At 56.7% G+C, this 14008-nt stretch overlaps 1 protein-coding gene across 1 annotated transcript; it reads left to right on the top strand.

Annotated features, from left to right (window-relative positions):
* The first annotated feature begins 2669 nt into the window (after positions 1 to 2669).
* On the top strand, positions 2670 to 13509 carry LOC126036100 (gamma-secretase subunit Aph-1b-like). The gene is made up of 7 exons (XM_049795453.1): positions 2670 to 2881; positions 9465 to 9635; positions 11122 to 11195; positions 11365 to 11487; positions 11842 to 11969; positions 12237 to 12360; positions 12600 to 13509. The coding sequence occupies exons 1-7, from the start codon at positions 2769 to 2771 to the stop codon at positions 12635 to 12637; spliced, it is 771 nt and encodes a 256-aa protein (XP_049651410.1). The 5' UTR covers positions 2670 to 2768; the 3' UTR covers positions 12638 to 13509.
* Positions 13510 to 14008: the final 499 nt, after the last annotated feature.

Below are 14008 nucleotides of genomic sequence, written 5' to 3'. Positions count from 1 at the left end.
CCTCTCCCATTGAATTTCAACCTTTGGATTTGTTTATCTTGGCCTGATAGGCTGAAGATCTCCCTGAAGACCTTTCAGCCCTGGCGTGGGCTGCCACTCCATTGATAAACCACCACATTAACCTCTGGCAGCCTCTCACCTCCATCCTCCACTTGTTTCATCACTCTGGTGCCTCATCTCATCTCTGAATCCTTCCTGTTCAATATCCTTGAACTATGAGCTGAAGGGGAAGGACCACACAAAGAGCATCACAGAGACATTTTGATGAGACACATTGAGCTGTGCACAGCTGGACACAGACCACTGCCACCCCCCAGTCCCTCCCTGCATTTACAGGCTGAGAGATTTGGGTACCCAGAGGGCGGGAAGAGCCGTGCTGCTGAACTGTGCGGGTTTTGCAGGGCTCTGGGTGATTTTGAAACAGGTCAGGCCACCTAAAGCCAAGTGCCACACAAAGCTCCTGGTCTCCAAATCTGTATTACTGATTTGTTGATCCCAGCAGAGGACAAGGCAGCTGGAGGAAGACATGGACAGCCATAACCACGCAGCGCTGCCTCATTTCTGTACGAGTTATGTACGCCCTGCATGCAGTGCTTAGTACTGCAGCCTACATTGGGTCTGTGATGCCTGAGCTGTGAGAGTGGAGCGGGTGGTGCAGGAGGAGCATGCAGCCCCTACCCCACACACTCTGGCGCTGCAGTAGGTCTGGGAGCAGCACCGGAGGGAGCAGCACTAGAGCCCCCCTGCAGTGAGGCAGGCCGATGGTGGGCTGAAATGCAGCTAGGGACCCCTGGGGACAGCCAGCACTGTTATCGTAGAAAAAGCCATTCAAAGAAACTCTCTAAAACTCAATTTTGGAGTTTTAGAAAGCAGGCGTTCTAGGGGATAGTTCCTCCTAACATGCATACAGTTACCTACAGCAAGCAAAGCTTATATTGTTCTAATATATACATATTAATTATATTTCCTGGAATTGTCATATATATTCATGGTATTTCCCAGAAATCATTTACATAGTGTCCGCGCTTCGGGGCACTTACTATTAAATGGGTCGGTGGTCTTTTGGGGTCTTTGAAACCCTCTGGTGGTCATTTTCTTGGTGTCTGCTAATTGAACTCTCTCTTAAGGCGTGTGCAATGTGGGTCATTTCAGGTGGTTCATCTCTTCTTCCTAGTTAGCTGGTCCTGGCAAATTTTAATCACAAAGCTCAACAGAACTTAAGGCTCACTATCTATTTGTGCTTACTGCTTGCTCTACAGAGGGATCTGGACAGGCTGGATCGATGGGCCGAGGCCAATTGTATGAGGTTCATCAAGGCCAAGTGCCGGGTCCTGCACTTGGGTCACAACAACCCCATGCAGCGCTACAGGCTTGGGGAAGAGCGGCTGGAAAGCTGCCCGGTGGAAAAAGACCTGGGGGTGCTGGTCGACAGCCGTCTGAATGTGAGCCAGCAGTGTGCCCAGGTGGCCAAGAAGGCCAACGGCATCCTGGCCTGTATCAGAAACAGTGTGGCCAGCAGGAGCAGGGAGGTGGTTGTCCCCCTGTACTGGGCACTGGTGAGGCCGCACCTCGAGTCCTGTGTTCAGTTTTGGGCCCCTCACTACGGGAAAGACATGGAGGTGCTGGAGCGTGTCCAGAGAAGGGCAACCAAGCTGGTGAGGGGCCTGGAGCACAAGTCCTGTGAGGAGCGGCTGAGGGAGCTGGGGCTGTTTAGCCTGGAAAACAGGAGGCTGAGGGGAGACCTGATCGCTCTCTACAACTGCCTGAAGGGGGTTGCAGTGAGGTGGGTGCTGGTCTCTTCTGTCAAGTAACTAGTGATAGGACAAGAGGAAATGGCCTCAAATTGAGGCAAGGGAGACTTAGGTTAGATATTAGGAATTTTTTTTTTACTGAGAGGGTTGTCAGACATTGGAATAGGCTGCCCAGGGAAGTGGTTGAGTCACCACCCCTGGAGGTATTCAAAAAGCGAGTAGACGGGGTACTTCAGGACGTGGTTTAGTGGGCATGGTTGATGGTTGGACCCAATGATCTTAAAGGTCTTTTCCAACCTAAATGATTCCATGATTCTATGAAACCTCAAGGTCTTCTCACATACCAGAAGATTCAAAGACGCTCAAGCCAGCAAAAATTAAGCGCTACAAAATACAATGGAGTCTTTCAACTCCAGCCTCTACTGAAGGCATCAGCACCCCTCACCCAACCGCCGGCACCCTGGGCTCGGCCCAGGTCCCGAGGGGCCGTGCAGGACCCCCCCCAGCTGGCCGGACCCTCTGAGGGCAGCGGTGACAGACCCATGCTCCCCTGGCTACAGGCCTAGTCCTTCCGTCACAGGGCCGGGTGCCCCCGGTGACGGGACCAAGCCATCCCGCGGCGGGGGCCGTGTCGCCCCCAGTGCCGGCCGTGAGCCCTGCCGCAGGACCCGGTGCCCCCCGTGACAGGCCCCCCGCCCCCCGCCACAGGCCGAGCTCCCCCCACCCCCCCCCCGCCGACACCACCCAACCCCCACCGTAGGCCGTGCCCCCCACGTGACAGGCCCCGGCCCCGCCCCACACCGACTCTCCGGCCCCGCCCCAGTGCGCCAATTCCGCCGGCGGCGGCGGCGGCGCGCGCAGGTGGCGCGTGACGTCAGGCGGACCCGGAAGGGCGGGAGAGGGGGGAGGGAAGGGGGGGGACGGAGGAGGTGGTTCGGTGCGGTCCGGTCCGGTCCGGTCGGTCCGGTGGGTGCCTGCGGGTCCTGTCCCTGGGCCCGGGCCCCGGGTCCCGCCGCTATGACGCTCGCCGTCTTCTTCGGGTGCACCTTCATCGCCTTCGGGCCGGCGCTCGGCCTCTTCCTCTTCACTATCGCCCACGACCCGCTACGCATCATCATCCTCATCGCCGGGTCAGTCCCGCTCCAGCGCCGGAGGGCAGGCACGAGTGCCATCGCGGCTACTGGTGTGGGCGTGATAGGGGCAGTGGTACAGGTACCGCTACTGGTGTGACAGCACTGTCGGTGCTGGTACCGGTATGGGCATGACGGGGTGCTGGTACCAGTATGGGCGTGAGAGGGACGCTGGTGCTGGTGTCGGTGCTGGTACCAGTATAGGCGTGACAGGGGTGCTGGTATCAGTGTGTGTGCTGGTACCAGTATGGGCGTGAAAGGGGTGGTAGTACCAGTGCCGGTGCTGGTACCAGTGTGGGTGCTGGTACTGGTATGGGTGTGACAGGGGTGCTGCTACCAGTGCCGGTGCTGGTACCAGTATGGAAGTGGCAGGGGTGCTGGTGCCAGTGCCGGTGCTGGTACCGGTGTGGGTATGACAGGGCTGCTGGTACCAGTGCGGGTGCTGGTACTGGAATGGGTGTGACAAGGGTGGTAGTACCAGTGCTGGTGCTGGTACTAGTATGGAAATGGCAGGGGTGCTGGTATCAGTGCGGGTGCTGGTACCAGTATGGAAGTGGCAGGGGTGCTGGTATTGGTGCGGGTGCTGGTACCAGTGTTTGTGCTGGTACTGGTTTGGGTGTGACAGGGGTGCTGCTTCCAGTGCCAGAGCTGGCACCAGTATGGGTGTGACAGGAGCACTGGTAGCAGTGCCGGTGTTGGTGCCGGTGTTGGTACCGCTGTGGATGTGACAGGGGTTCTGGTAGCAGTGCCAGTGGTGGTACGGGTATGGGTGTGACAGGGGCGCTGGTACCAGTATGGGAGTGACAGGGACGCTGTTACCAGTATGGGTGTGGTGAGATGTTGGTAGCAGTATGGGTGTGAAAGGGGTGCTGGTACCAGTGCTGGTGCTACTACTGGTGTGGCTGTGGCAAGGCTCTGGTACCAGTGCTGGTGCTGGTACTGGTGTGGACGTGACAGGAGCGCTGGTATCAGTGCCTGTGCTGGTACTGATATGGTTGTGATAGGCTGCTTGCGGTACTGAAGGTGGTACCAGTATGGGTGTGACGGGAGCACTGGTAGCAGTGCCAGTACTGGTACTGGCATGGGTGTGACAGGTGCTGGTACTGGTATGGGCATGACATGGGCGCTGCTACCAGTGCAAGTTCTTGTATTGGCATGGGTGTGATGAGGCGCTGGTAGCAGTTTCAGCATGGTAGGAACGCTGGTATCAGTAGGGGTATGACAGGTGCTGGTAGCAGTGCCGGTGGTAGTAGTGTTGTGGGCGTCAGGGGTGCTGGTACCAGTGCTGGTGCTGGTACTGGTATGGGCATGACAGGGGCACTGTTACTGGTGCCAATGCTGGTAATGTTATGGGCGTGACAGGGGTGCTGGTACCAGTTCCAGTGCTGGTATAGGTACAGGCATGACAGGGGCGCTTGGTACCAGTATGTGTCTCATGAGGTGCTGGTGCCACTAAGGGTGTGACAGGATTGCTGGTACCAGTGCTGGCGCTGGTAGCAGTATGGTCATGACAGGGGCACTGTACAGGCTTCATGTGATGAGATGCTGCTACTGGTATGGGTGTGACGGGTGCTTGTACAAGTTCCAGTGCTGGTACCACTATGGGCGTGACGAGGGTGCTGGTCCCAGTGCTGGTGCTGGTATTGGTATGGGTGTGAGAGGGGCCCCGGTAGCAGTGACGATGCTTGGACCAGTATGGGCGTGACAGGAGAACTGTTAGGTGTATGGGTGTGACAGGGGCACTGTTACCAGTAGGGGTGTGACAAGGGAATGTAGCATCCAGAGATGAGGAAAAGGCCAAGGTACTTAATGCCTTCTTTGCCTCAGTCTTTAATAGGGACACCAGTTATCCTCAGGGTACTCCACCCCTTGAGCTGGTAGGTAAGGATGAAGAGCAGAACATACCCTCCTTAATCCAGGAGGAAATAGTGACCTACTACGCTATCTGGACACTCACAAATCTATGGGACCTGATGGGATCCATCCAAGAGTACTGAGGGAACTGGCAGAGGTCCTTCCCAAGCCACTCTCTATCATCTACCAGTGATCCTGGTCAACAGGGGAGGTCCCAGAGGACTGGAGGCTTGCCAGTGTGACTCCCATTTACAAGAAGGGTCAGAGGGAGAATCCGGGGAACTACAGGCCTGTCAGCCTGACCTTGGTACCAGGGAAGATTATGGAATGGTTTGTCTTGAGAGCACTCATGTGGCAAGTCCAGGACAAGCAGGGGATGAGGCCCAGTCAGCATGGGTTTACGAAAGGCAGGTCCTGCTTGACCAACCTGATCTCCTTCTCTGACTGGGTGACCCACCTAGTGGATGAGGGAAAGGCTGTGGATGTTATCTTTCTTGACTTCAGCAAGGCCTCTGACACTGTCTCTCATGGCATTTCATGGCTTGGACATTTTGCTGGGTGAAAAACTGGCTGGATGGACGAGCCCAGAGGGTTGTGGTGAATGGGGTTAAATCCAGTTGGCAGCAGGTCACAGGTGGTGTTCCTCAGGGCTCAGTACTGGGGCCAGTTCTCTTTAATATCTTTATCAGTGATCTGGATGAGGGGATTGAGTGCGGCCTCAGTAAGTTTGCAGACAACACCAGGTTGAGCAGGAGGGTCGATCTGCTTGAGGGTAGGAAGGCTCTACAGAGGGATCTGGACAGGCTGGATCGATGGGCTGAGGCCAATTGTATGAGGTTCATCAAGGCCAAGTGCCAGGTTCTGCCCTTGGGTCACAACAACCCCATGCAGCGCTACAGGCTTGGGGAAGAGCGGCTGGAAAGCTGCCCGGTGGAAAAAGACCTGGGGCTGCTGGTCGACAGCCGGCTGAATGTGAGCCAGCAGTGTGCCCAGGTGGCCAAGAAGGCCAACGGCATCCTGGCCTGTATCAGAAATAGTGTGGCCAGCAGGAGCAGGGAGGTGGTTGTTCCCCTGTACTGGGCACTGGTGAGGCCACACCTCGAGTCCTGGGTTCAGTTTTGGGCCCCTCACTACGGGAAAGACATGGAGGTGCTGGAGCGTGTCCAGAGAAGGGCAACCAAGCTGGTGAGGGGCCTGGAGCACAAGTCCTGTGAGGAGCGGCTGAGGGAGCTGGGGCTGTTTAGCCTGGAGAAGAGGAGGCTGAGGGGAGACCTGATCGCTCTCTACAACTGCCTGAAGGGGGTTGCAGTGAGGTGGGTGCTGGTCTCTTCTGTCAAGTAACTAGTGATAGGACAAGAGGAAATGGCCTCAAATTGAGGCAAGAGAGACTTAGGTTAGATATTAGGAATTTTTTTTTTTACTGAGAGGGTTGTCAGACATTGGAATAGGCTGCCCAGGGAAGTGGTTGAGTCACCACCCCTGGAGGTATTCAAAAAGCGAGTAGACAGGGTACTTCAGGACGTGGTTTAGTGGGCATGGTTGATGGTTGGACTCAATGATCCTAAAGGTCTTTTCCAACCTAAATGATTACATGATTCTAAGATGCTGGTACCAGTATGGGTGTGACAGGCACACAAGTGCCATTCCTGGTACTGGTATCAGGATGACAGGGGCACTGTAGCCAGTGCCCATGCTGGTACCGGTATGGGTGTGATGAGGCATTGGTAGCAGTATGGGTGTGACAGGGACGCTGGTACCAGTATGGGTATGGCAGAGGTGCTGGTACCAGTGCCGGTGCTCGTACCAGGATGGTGTGACAGAGGTGCAGGTACCCATGCTGATGCTGGTACCAGTATGGGTATGACAGGGATGCTGGTGCCAGTGGCTGTGCTGGCACTGGTATGGTCCTGAAAAGGGTGCTGTTATCAGTGCCAGTGCTGGTACTGGTATGGCTGTGATAGGGGCACTGGTACCAGTGCCGGTGCTGGTACTGGTACAGGTGTGATAGGGCACTGTTACCAGCACAAGTACTGGTACTGGTATGGGTGTGATGACACACTGACACCAGTATGGAGCTGTGTCCTGGATTTGGCTGAGATAGAGTTAATTTTCTTCCTATTAGCTGGTATAGTGCTATGTTCTGGGTTCTGTCTGCGAAGAATGTTGATAACACACTGATGTTTTAAGTTGTTGTGAAGTGGTGTTTCACTAAGTCAGGGATTTTTCAGTTTCTCATGCCCAGCCAGCAAGAAGGCTGGAGGGGCACAAGAAGTTGGGAGGAGACACAGCCAGGGCAGCTGACCCGAACTGGCCAATGTAGTATTCCATACCATGTGACACCATGCCTAGCACATCAACTGGGAGAACTGGGGCTTTGGGGAATCCCCGCTGAGGGACTAATGGGGCGACGATCAGTGGGTGGTGAGCAATTGCATTGTGCATCACTTGTATATGCCAATCTTTTTATTATTATTACTGTTGTCATTTTATTACTGCTATTATTATTTTTTTCTTTTCTGTTCTATTAAGCTGGTCTTATGTCAACCCGTGAGTTTTACCTTTTTTTTTCCCAATTCTCCTTCCCATCCCACTGGATAGGGGGGGAGTGAGTGAGTGTCTGTGTGGTGCTTCATGGCTGGCTGGAGTTAAGCCACAACAGTATGACAGGGGCACCACTACAAGTATTGGCGTGACAGGGGTGCTGGTGCCAGTGCCAGTGCTGGTACCAGTATGGAAGTGACAGGGGTGCTGGTATCCAGTGCGGATGCTGGTATTGGTATGGGTGTGATAGGGGCACTGTAGCCAGTATGGGTGTGATGAGATGCTGGTACCCGTATGGGTGTGACAGGGATGCTGATACCAGTGCCAGTACTGGTATTGCTATAGGCATGACAGGGGCATTGGTACCAGTGCTGGTGCTGGTAGCAGTATGGGTATGATAGGGGCACTGGTACCAGTGCCTGTGCTGGTACTGGTATAGGTGTGACAGGGGTGCTGCTTTCAGTACCGGAGGTGGTACCAGTATGGGTGTGACAGGAGCACTGGTAGCAGTGCCAGTGCTGGTACCAGCATGGGCATGACAGGGGTGCTGGCACCAGTGCCGGTGCTGATAACAGCATGACAGAAGCGCTGGTACTAGTGCAATTGCTGGTATCGATATGGGTGTGAAAGGATTGCTGGTACCAGGGCTGATGCTGGTACAGGTATGGGCATGATAGGAGCACTGGCACTAGTGCTGGTGCAGGTACTAGTATGGGTGTGACAGGAGTACTGGGAACAGTAGCAGTGTTGCTACTGGTAGCAGTATGGGCGTGACAGGATCCCTGGTACCAGTGCCAGTTCTGATACCAGCACCCTGACAGACCCATACTGGTAACATTGCCGGTCCTGGTACCAGTATAGGCATGATGTAGAGCTGGCACCAGTATGGTCATGATAGGGGCACTGTTACCAGTATGGGGTTGAAAGGAGTGCTCCTGTCAGTATGGGTGGGACAGGAGCACTGCTTCCAGTGCCTGTGCTTGTACCGGTATGGGCATTACAGGGGCACTGCTACCAGTTCCAGTACTGGTACTGGCATGGGCATGATAGGGGTGCTGCTACCCATGCCAGTGTTAGTACCAGTATGGGTGTGATGAAGCCCTGGTACCAGTAAGGACATTACAGGGGTGCTGGTGCCAGTGTGGGCATGATGAGACTCTCTAACCAGTATGGGTGTGACAGGAGCACTGGTACCAGTGCTGGTGCTGGCACTGGTACCAGTGCTGGTGCTGGCACTGGTATGGGCATGACAGGGGTGCTGGTACTGGTGTGGGCACGACAGGGGTGCTGTTACCAGCATGGGTGTCACAGAGATGTGACTGGTACTGGCAGAGGCACAATGCGGGGACCAGTACCGGTATCATTGTGGGTACCACAGGGGCACCCATACCAGTACTCAGAGTGGTGCTGTTGCTTGGATGACAGGGGCACCAATATTGTTTCTCTTACCGGTGCAGCCATGGATACGTTAGGGACACCAGTAGCCATACTGGTGCTCATGGTCACGGCAGGAGCACTAGTCCTGGTCCTCATACCCCTGTGACAGTGACATGGGCACCAGTATGCCTACTTGTACTGGTACAATTGCAGGTACAGCAGGAATACAAGTATTTGTAGTGGTACCATTGTGGGCATGACAGGGGCACCAGTACTGGTACTTGTAGTGGTGCCATTCTTTGCACAACAGGGGCACCAGTACTGGTATTGTACCGGTACCATTGTGGTCACTGCATGGTGTGGGCATGATGGGGAAGACACTAGTATTGGTAACAGCATGGGATCAGTGGCGCACTGGTACCAGTACCAGTGCAGGGTTGGTAGTGGTACTGCTGCGTATGTGCAGCAGGGGCACTGGTACCAGTACCACTGTGGGATCAGTAGGATATGGTACTGGAACTGGTACTGGCATGGATATGAGCCTGGTACTGGTGCTGGTGTGGGCACAGCTGGGGCACTGGTGCCAGTTCTGGTTACCAGTGGAGGAGGAGTGCAGACACAGCAGCAGTACCAGTACAGGCACTGCCTGCCCAGTGCTGGTACTGGTAGGAGAGTGGACAAGGCTGGGGCACAGCTGCCTGTGGCAGTACCAACATAGAGGGGTGCAGGTGTAGTGCCAACGGGCACAGGCATGGCACCAGCACTGGTCCCAGCACAGCACCGGTGCCAGCAGGCACTTTCTCTCTTGCAGGGCTTTCTTCTGGCTGGTGTCACTGCTGCTCTCCTCCCTCATCTGGTTTATTGCGGTTAAAGCCAGCAACCCCCAGGATGAGCCATTGCAGAAGGGGCTCTTGATATTTGGGGTGATGTTCTCTGTGCTGCTGCAGGAGGCCTTCCGCTTCCTCTACTACAAGCTCCTCAGGTAAGGGCAGCTCCCACCCTGCTCCAGCACCGCTGGATGGTCCTCCTGGCTGTGGTAGGTGCCAGATTCTGGCTGGGAGCTCCTAGGGTCGGGGGGATGCCAAGTGTGGCACCAAGCCACCTCAGTCCTTGCTCGGAGTGTGTGAATGGTACCTGTGTCGATATGTTGACCTCAAGTGGGTCTCAGGGTGGTGGAGCAGAGCAGCCCTAAGGTCTGGAAGACCCAGGGCTGAGGTGGCTGGTAGTGTCTCCCTGAATTCGGTACAGGTAGGCTGTGGGTTTGGGCTGCTGCAGGACATGTTACATCCTCTCTGCCCTCATGTGGCAGTGCTCCCACAGCTTGGGGGGATGCCAGGGGGAGAACACCAGGCACTGGGAAATGCCCACTTTGCCATGGGGTGGGCAGATGAGGGTTTGGGATCTACCCTCGCCTCCTGGCAAGTCTTGTTCCTTTCTTAGGGACGGTTTTATGTGAGCAGGCACAGCCTGAAGGTGGTTTTGGGGCTCTGTGGGGTGGCACATTGCCACTAGCCCTGTCTTTAGTGCCCTGGCCAGCCCAGGGCAAAGTCTTGGCACAGCCTCAGCAGCTCCTGGCCTCCCTGGTGCAGCCGGCCCGGAGCGTGGGGGCTTATGCTGCCTGCTGGGCAAGCACATGCTGCACCTTGTCCTGCGTTCGGACAGATGGATGCTGTGCTGGGGCTGGGCAGGCAGACGAGGGGAGCCAATGCTGGCGTCAGGTAGCTTGGTCTTTGGTGAGGGTCTGGGGGAAGGCCGGCCGGGGCTGGTTGTGCAGGCTCGCACCGCTCCCTGCCACAGGGCACTGCCGGAGGTGGGCAGGCAGAGGGTAGCAGAGCTCCGTGGAGCAGCCTCTTAACACAAACCACCGCATTTCTTTTGCTCTGCGGATGTCTGGTTGCAAGTGTTGCTGTCCTCCCCGGGTTGAGGAGCTGTCTTGTGTCCTCCTCACCTGCCATACCTCTAGCTGCTAAAAATTATGGAGCCCCACTCTCCCAGTTTCTGCCCCACAGAACTTTTTCTAGCTCTTTCAGCTCTTTCTGCACACCCTCCGTTTTTTTTTCAGCATCTTCTAAGAGTATGAATGCGGAGATCAGGTACACCGTCCTGGCATGCACCTCCCACGCCTGCACTGGGGATGTTTTCCACGCGGGGGTGCTGCTTGCTTTGCACCCGATGTTCTGCTCACCCCAGCCCTGCTCTGCGGGGCTGGCTGGCACTCACATTCCTCTGAGGAAAATCTTTCTGATGTGGTTTCGCATGGTTTTCACATGCGTCGTTTGTCTGGTGGTTCAGGGTGGTCACGCGGATGCTCTCCATGGTGGGTGTTGCAGCTCGGTGATGCGGAGGTTACCAGGAGGGTGGGATGGTGCAGAGTGAGACCCCAGTCCCATCTGCTCCATCCTGGTGCTGCACCGTGCCTCAGGAGGTGGTCGGGCTGTGCCGGGCTCCAGCATGCTCTCACCCCACAGGAAGGCCATTGAGGGGCTGGTGGCCCTCAGCGAGGACGGCTGCTCCCCCATTTCCATCCAGCAAATGGCATATGGTGAGTGCTGCACAGAGTGGGGCACCCCAACTAAGGGGCCAAGGGAAAGCCCAGGCCGGGGTGGGCATGGTGGTGGGTGAAAGGGAGGTTTCTCACGCCAAAGCTGGCTGGGAGATAACTGGGGTGGCCCTGGGAGGCTCAGGACCTGACGGTGTCCCTGTCCTGGCAGTGGCTGGCGTGGGCTTTGGCCTCATGAGTGGCGCCTTCTCCATGATCAACCTCCTGGCAGACGCGTTAGGGCCCGGCATTGTGGGCATCCATGGGGACTCACAGCTCTACTTCCTGACCTCAGGTGAGTAACCAGCACCCTTTGCTCATGTCTCTGCCCCACCACAGAGGTGGCAGACACAGGGTGGCTGGAGTCTCCCCTCCATGCTATCCCCTCCATGCTGCACCCTCTACCCATCTAGGCCCCTTACAGTCCCCTGTCACCTCTCTCTGTGCCAACCCTTCTTTCTGTCCCCCGTGACCCTCCCTGTTCCTCTCCTCCATCCCTCCCACACTTGGGGTCTGCGCCAGCACCTCCCAGTCTGGCCCAGCAGTGACCCTATTCCCCTTTCCCAGCTCCTCTCCATCCCTTTGTGAGCCTGCAGGCCAGGTCAGGTCAGGTGGTTCCTTGGTGACAACCCTCTGCCGCTCCCTGCAGCTTTTATGACCATGGTGCTGATTTTCCTTCACACCTTCTGGGGGATCCTATTCTTCCATGGATGTGAGCATCGGCGCTGGTGGGAGATCATGGCGGTTGTTGTCATGCACCTCGCTGTTTCCGGCTCGGTGAGTAGCTGGGAGCAGAGCTCCATGTGGGGACCTATATTTGGGGATGGCCGTGGTGCATACTGGTCCCCGTGTCAGGGGGGGAACAGCCTTTGGCACTAGCAAAGTGGTTGCATTTGGGGGACTTGCAGCTGGTCCTTCACAAACCAAATCCTGGAGCTGGTGTCCCCTGTCCTGTTCTGCTCATTGAGGTGGTGGTGCTGCCCCCATCCTGTCCCTGTCCTCTCCTGCCTGCTCACCCCTCTCCTCTCCCCACTCTCTCTCCAGACCTTTTGCAACCCCCTGTACGTGGGCAGCCTAGTGCCCTCCTACCTGCTGATGGCTGCTGCTGCTGCCTGGGCTTACCTGCTCTCAGGGGGATCTGCCCAGAACCTGTGGCGCTTCCTGCTCTGTAAGTCCTGTTCCATAAAGGGAATGGGGGACCCTGTGGGTCCCTCTGGGTACCAGGCCTGGCGCTGGGATGGGGAGAGGGTGTCCCCAGGGCTGGAACAAAGTCATCACCCCCTTGGCTGCCAGACTGGAGGAGAAGCTGGGTTTTGGGGTTGTGGTCTGGTTGTTGCATCTCCTGGGGGAAGTGGATGGGGTAAGGAGTCTGGTGAAAACTATCTCCTCTCCTCTTGGTGTCCGCAGGTCTACGGAGTGGAGCCAGCCCCCAGCCGCGATCCTGAGACCCTGCGGGATGTTCCTGTCCCCAGCCACCCCAGCCCTCCCCTCCATACTGGCAGCAAGAGTGGCTGTCAACTTCTCTGCAATATCTTTTCTCCTGTACTGGAGGACCCTGGCCAGTCCTGGTGGGGCAGGCGCTGGGGTCCAGCTGTGGCAGCCAGCCAACCCATGTGGCTGGGGCTGGCTTGCTCCAACGCCCCTTTGGGAGCGCCTGGAGAACAGCTCAGTTTTGGGGGACCTGGCTTTGCTGGCCCTGTCATGAGCTGAGCTCCAGTTAGCCTGCCTGGGAAGGACGCTACCTTGGACTGCCGGAGGCCTGAGCCCAAAGAAACCCATTGCTTCTCCCCCTGCTGCAGAAGATATGCCATCCCCTGTGCCAGGCGGGGGCCTGCATTGCCTCCTCACCACAGGGTGGAGGAAGCGGCTTTGCAAAGTGCTGCTGTGCTCGGGGCTGACTGCTGTGGTGCTACTTTCTTTGCCTCGTTGCCCAGCCTTGCTGCCCTGGGAGCCGCGGCCCCAGCGCTGGACTGCAGTCGCTGCAGTGAGCCAGCATCGTGGTGCAGGGAGGATGGTGCTGGGGGACCCAAGGGGACCAACAGGACCCAGGACAGGGATGGTACCCAAAGGGCCCAGTGGACATGGAGGGAGGTGGAGAGCTCTGGAGGAGATGCAGCCCCGCAGCTGGTGCTGGCACAGCTTGGGAAGGGGGTTCAAGGGGCCATTCTCTTGGATCATTGCCCTCTCCTGCACTTGGAGAGGGATTTTCAGGGGGGCACCAGCCCTGATGCTGTGCCACAGGGCTGTGATGGAGAAACTGCCATCGGGCTCAGGGCTGAGAAGGCCGTTTTATCCACAGTGGGCTTTTATACCAATAAAAAATATAACAGACAAGCAGGGCTGTGTGCGATCAGCAGCACTGCTCTCATGAGGAGGGTGCAAGCACTCTGCAGCAGTGGTGGCAGTGGCTTGTGCTGGTGTGACTGGTGGGGAGGGTCTAGCTGTTGCAGACCCCAGTTGCCTGGAGATCTTGCTCTTTCTCTGTCTATCCTAACAGACTGGGCTCTAGTTTTATTGCTTTGGGGTGGAGGCTGCTGAGCTGCAAACCTGCAGGTTCCTCCCCTGGCCCATTTCTCTAGGTTTTGGCATGGCTGTAGAGCACCCTGGGGCTTTCCTCCAGCTGCACTGGAGCCACCAGGAAAGGTGGGAGGCAGCCGTGGATCTAGGATCACTCCAGCTACGGTAGAGGTGGAGGGGAGCTGGGTGGGGACTGGCCAGCAAGGAAGCAGTGGCTCTGCCACCTTCAGCTCTGCCTTTCTCCAGCCCTAACAAGCTGCAGCTATGTTGTTCCAATGCTTTGCACAAATAAGAGGAGG

This window comes from Accipiter gentilis, chromosome Z, assembly GCF_929443795.1.
Source record: "Accipiter gentilis chromosome Z, bAccGen1.1, whole genome shotgun sequence".
NCBI classification, from domain to species: domain Eukaryota; kingdom Metazoa; phylum Chordata; class Aves; order Accipitriformes; family Accipitridae; genus Astur; species Astur gentilis.
Note: the sequence above shows the minus strand (reverse complement) of the source record. Positions and strands in the feature narration are given on the sequence as shown.

Coding starts and splice junctions, on each gene's coding strand:
- LOC126036100 (XM_049795453.1), top strand. CDS start 2,769: ATGACGCTCGCCGTCTTCTTCGGGTGCACCTTCATCGCCTTCGGGCCG. Junction 11,196..11,364: donor CATCCAGCAAATGGCATATG/GTGAGTGCTGCA, acceptor CTGTCCTGGCAG/TGGCTGGCGTGGGCTTTGGC. Junction 11,970..12,236: donor ACCTCGCTGTTTCCGGCTCG/GTGAGTAGCTGG, acceptor CTCTCTCTCCAG/ACCTTTTGCAACCCCCTGTA.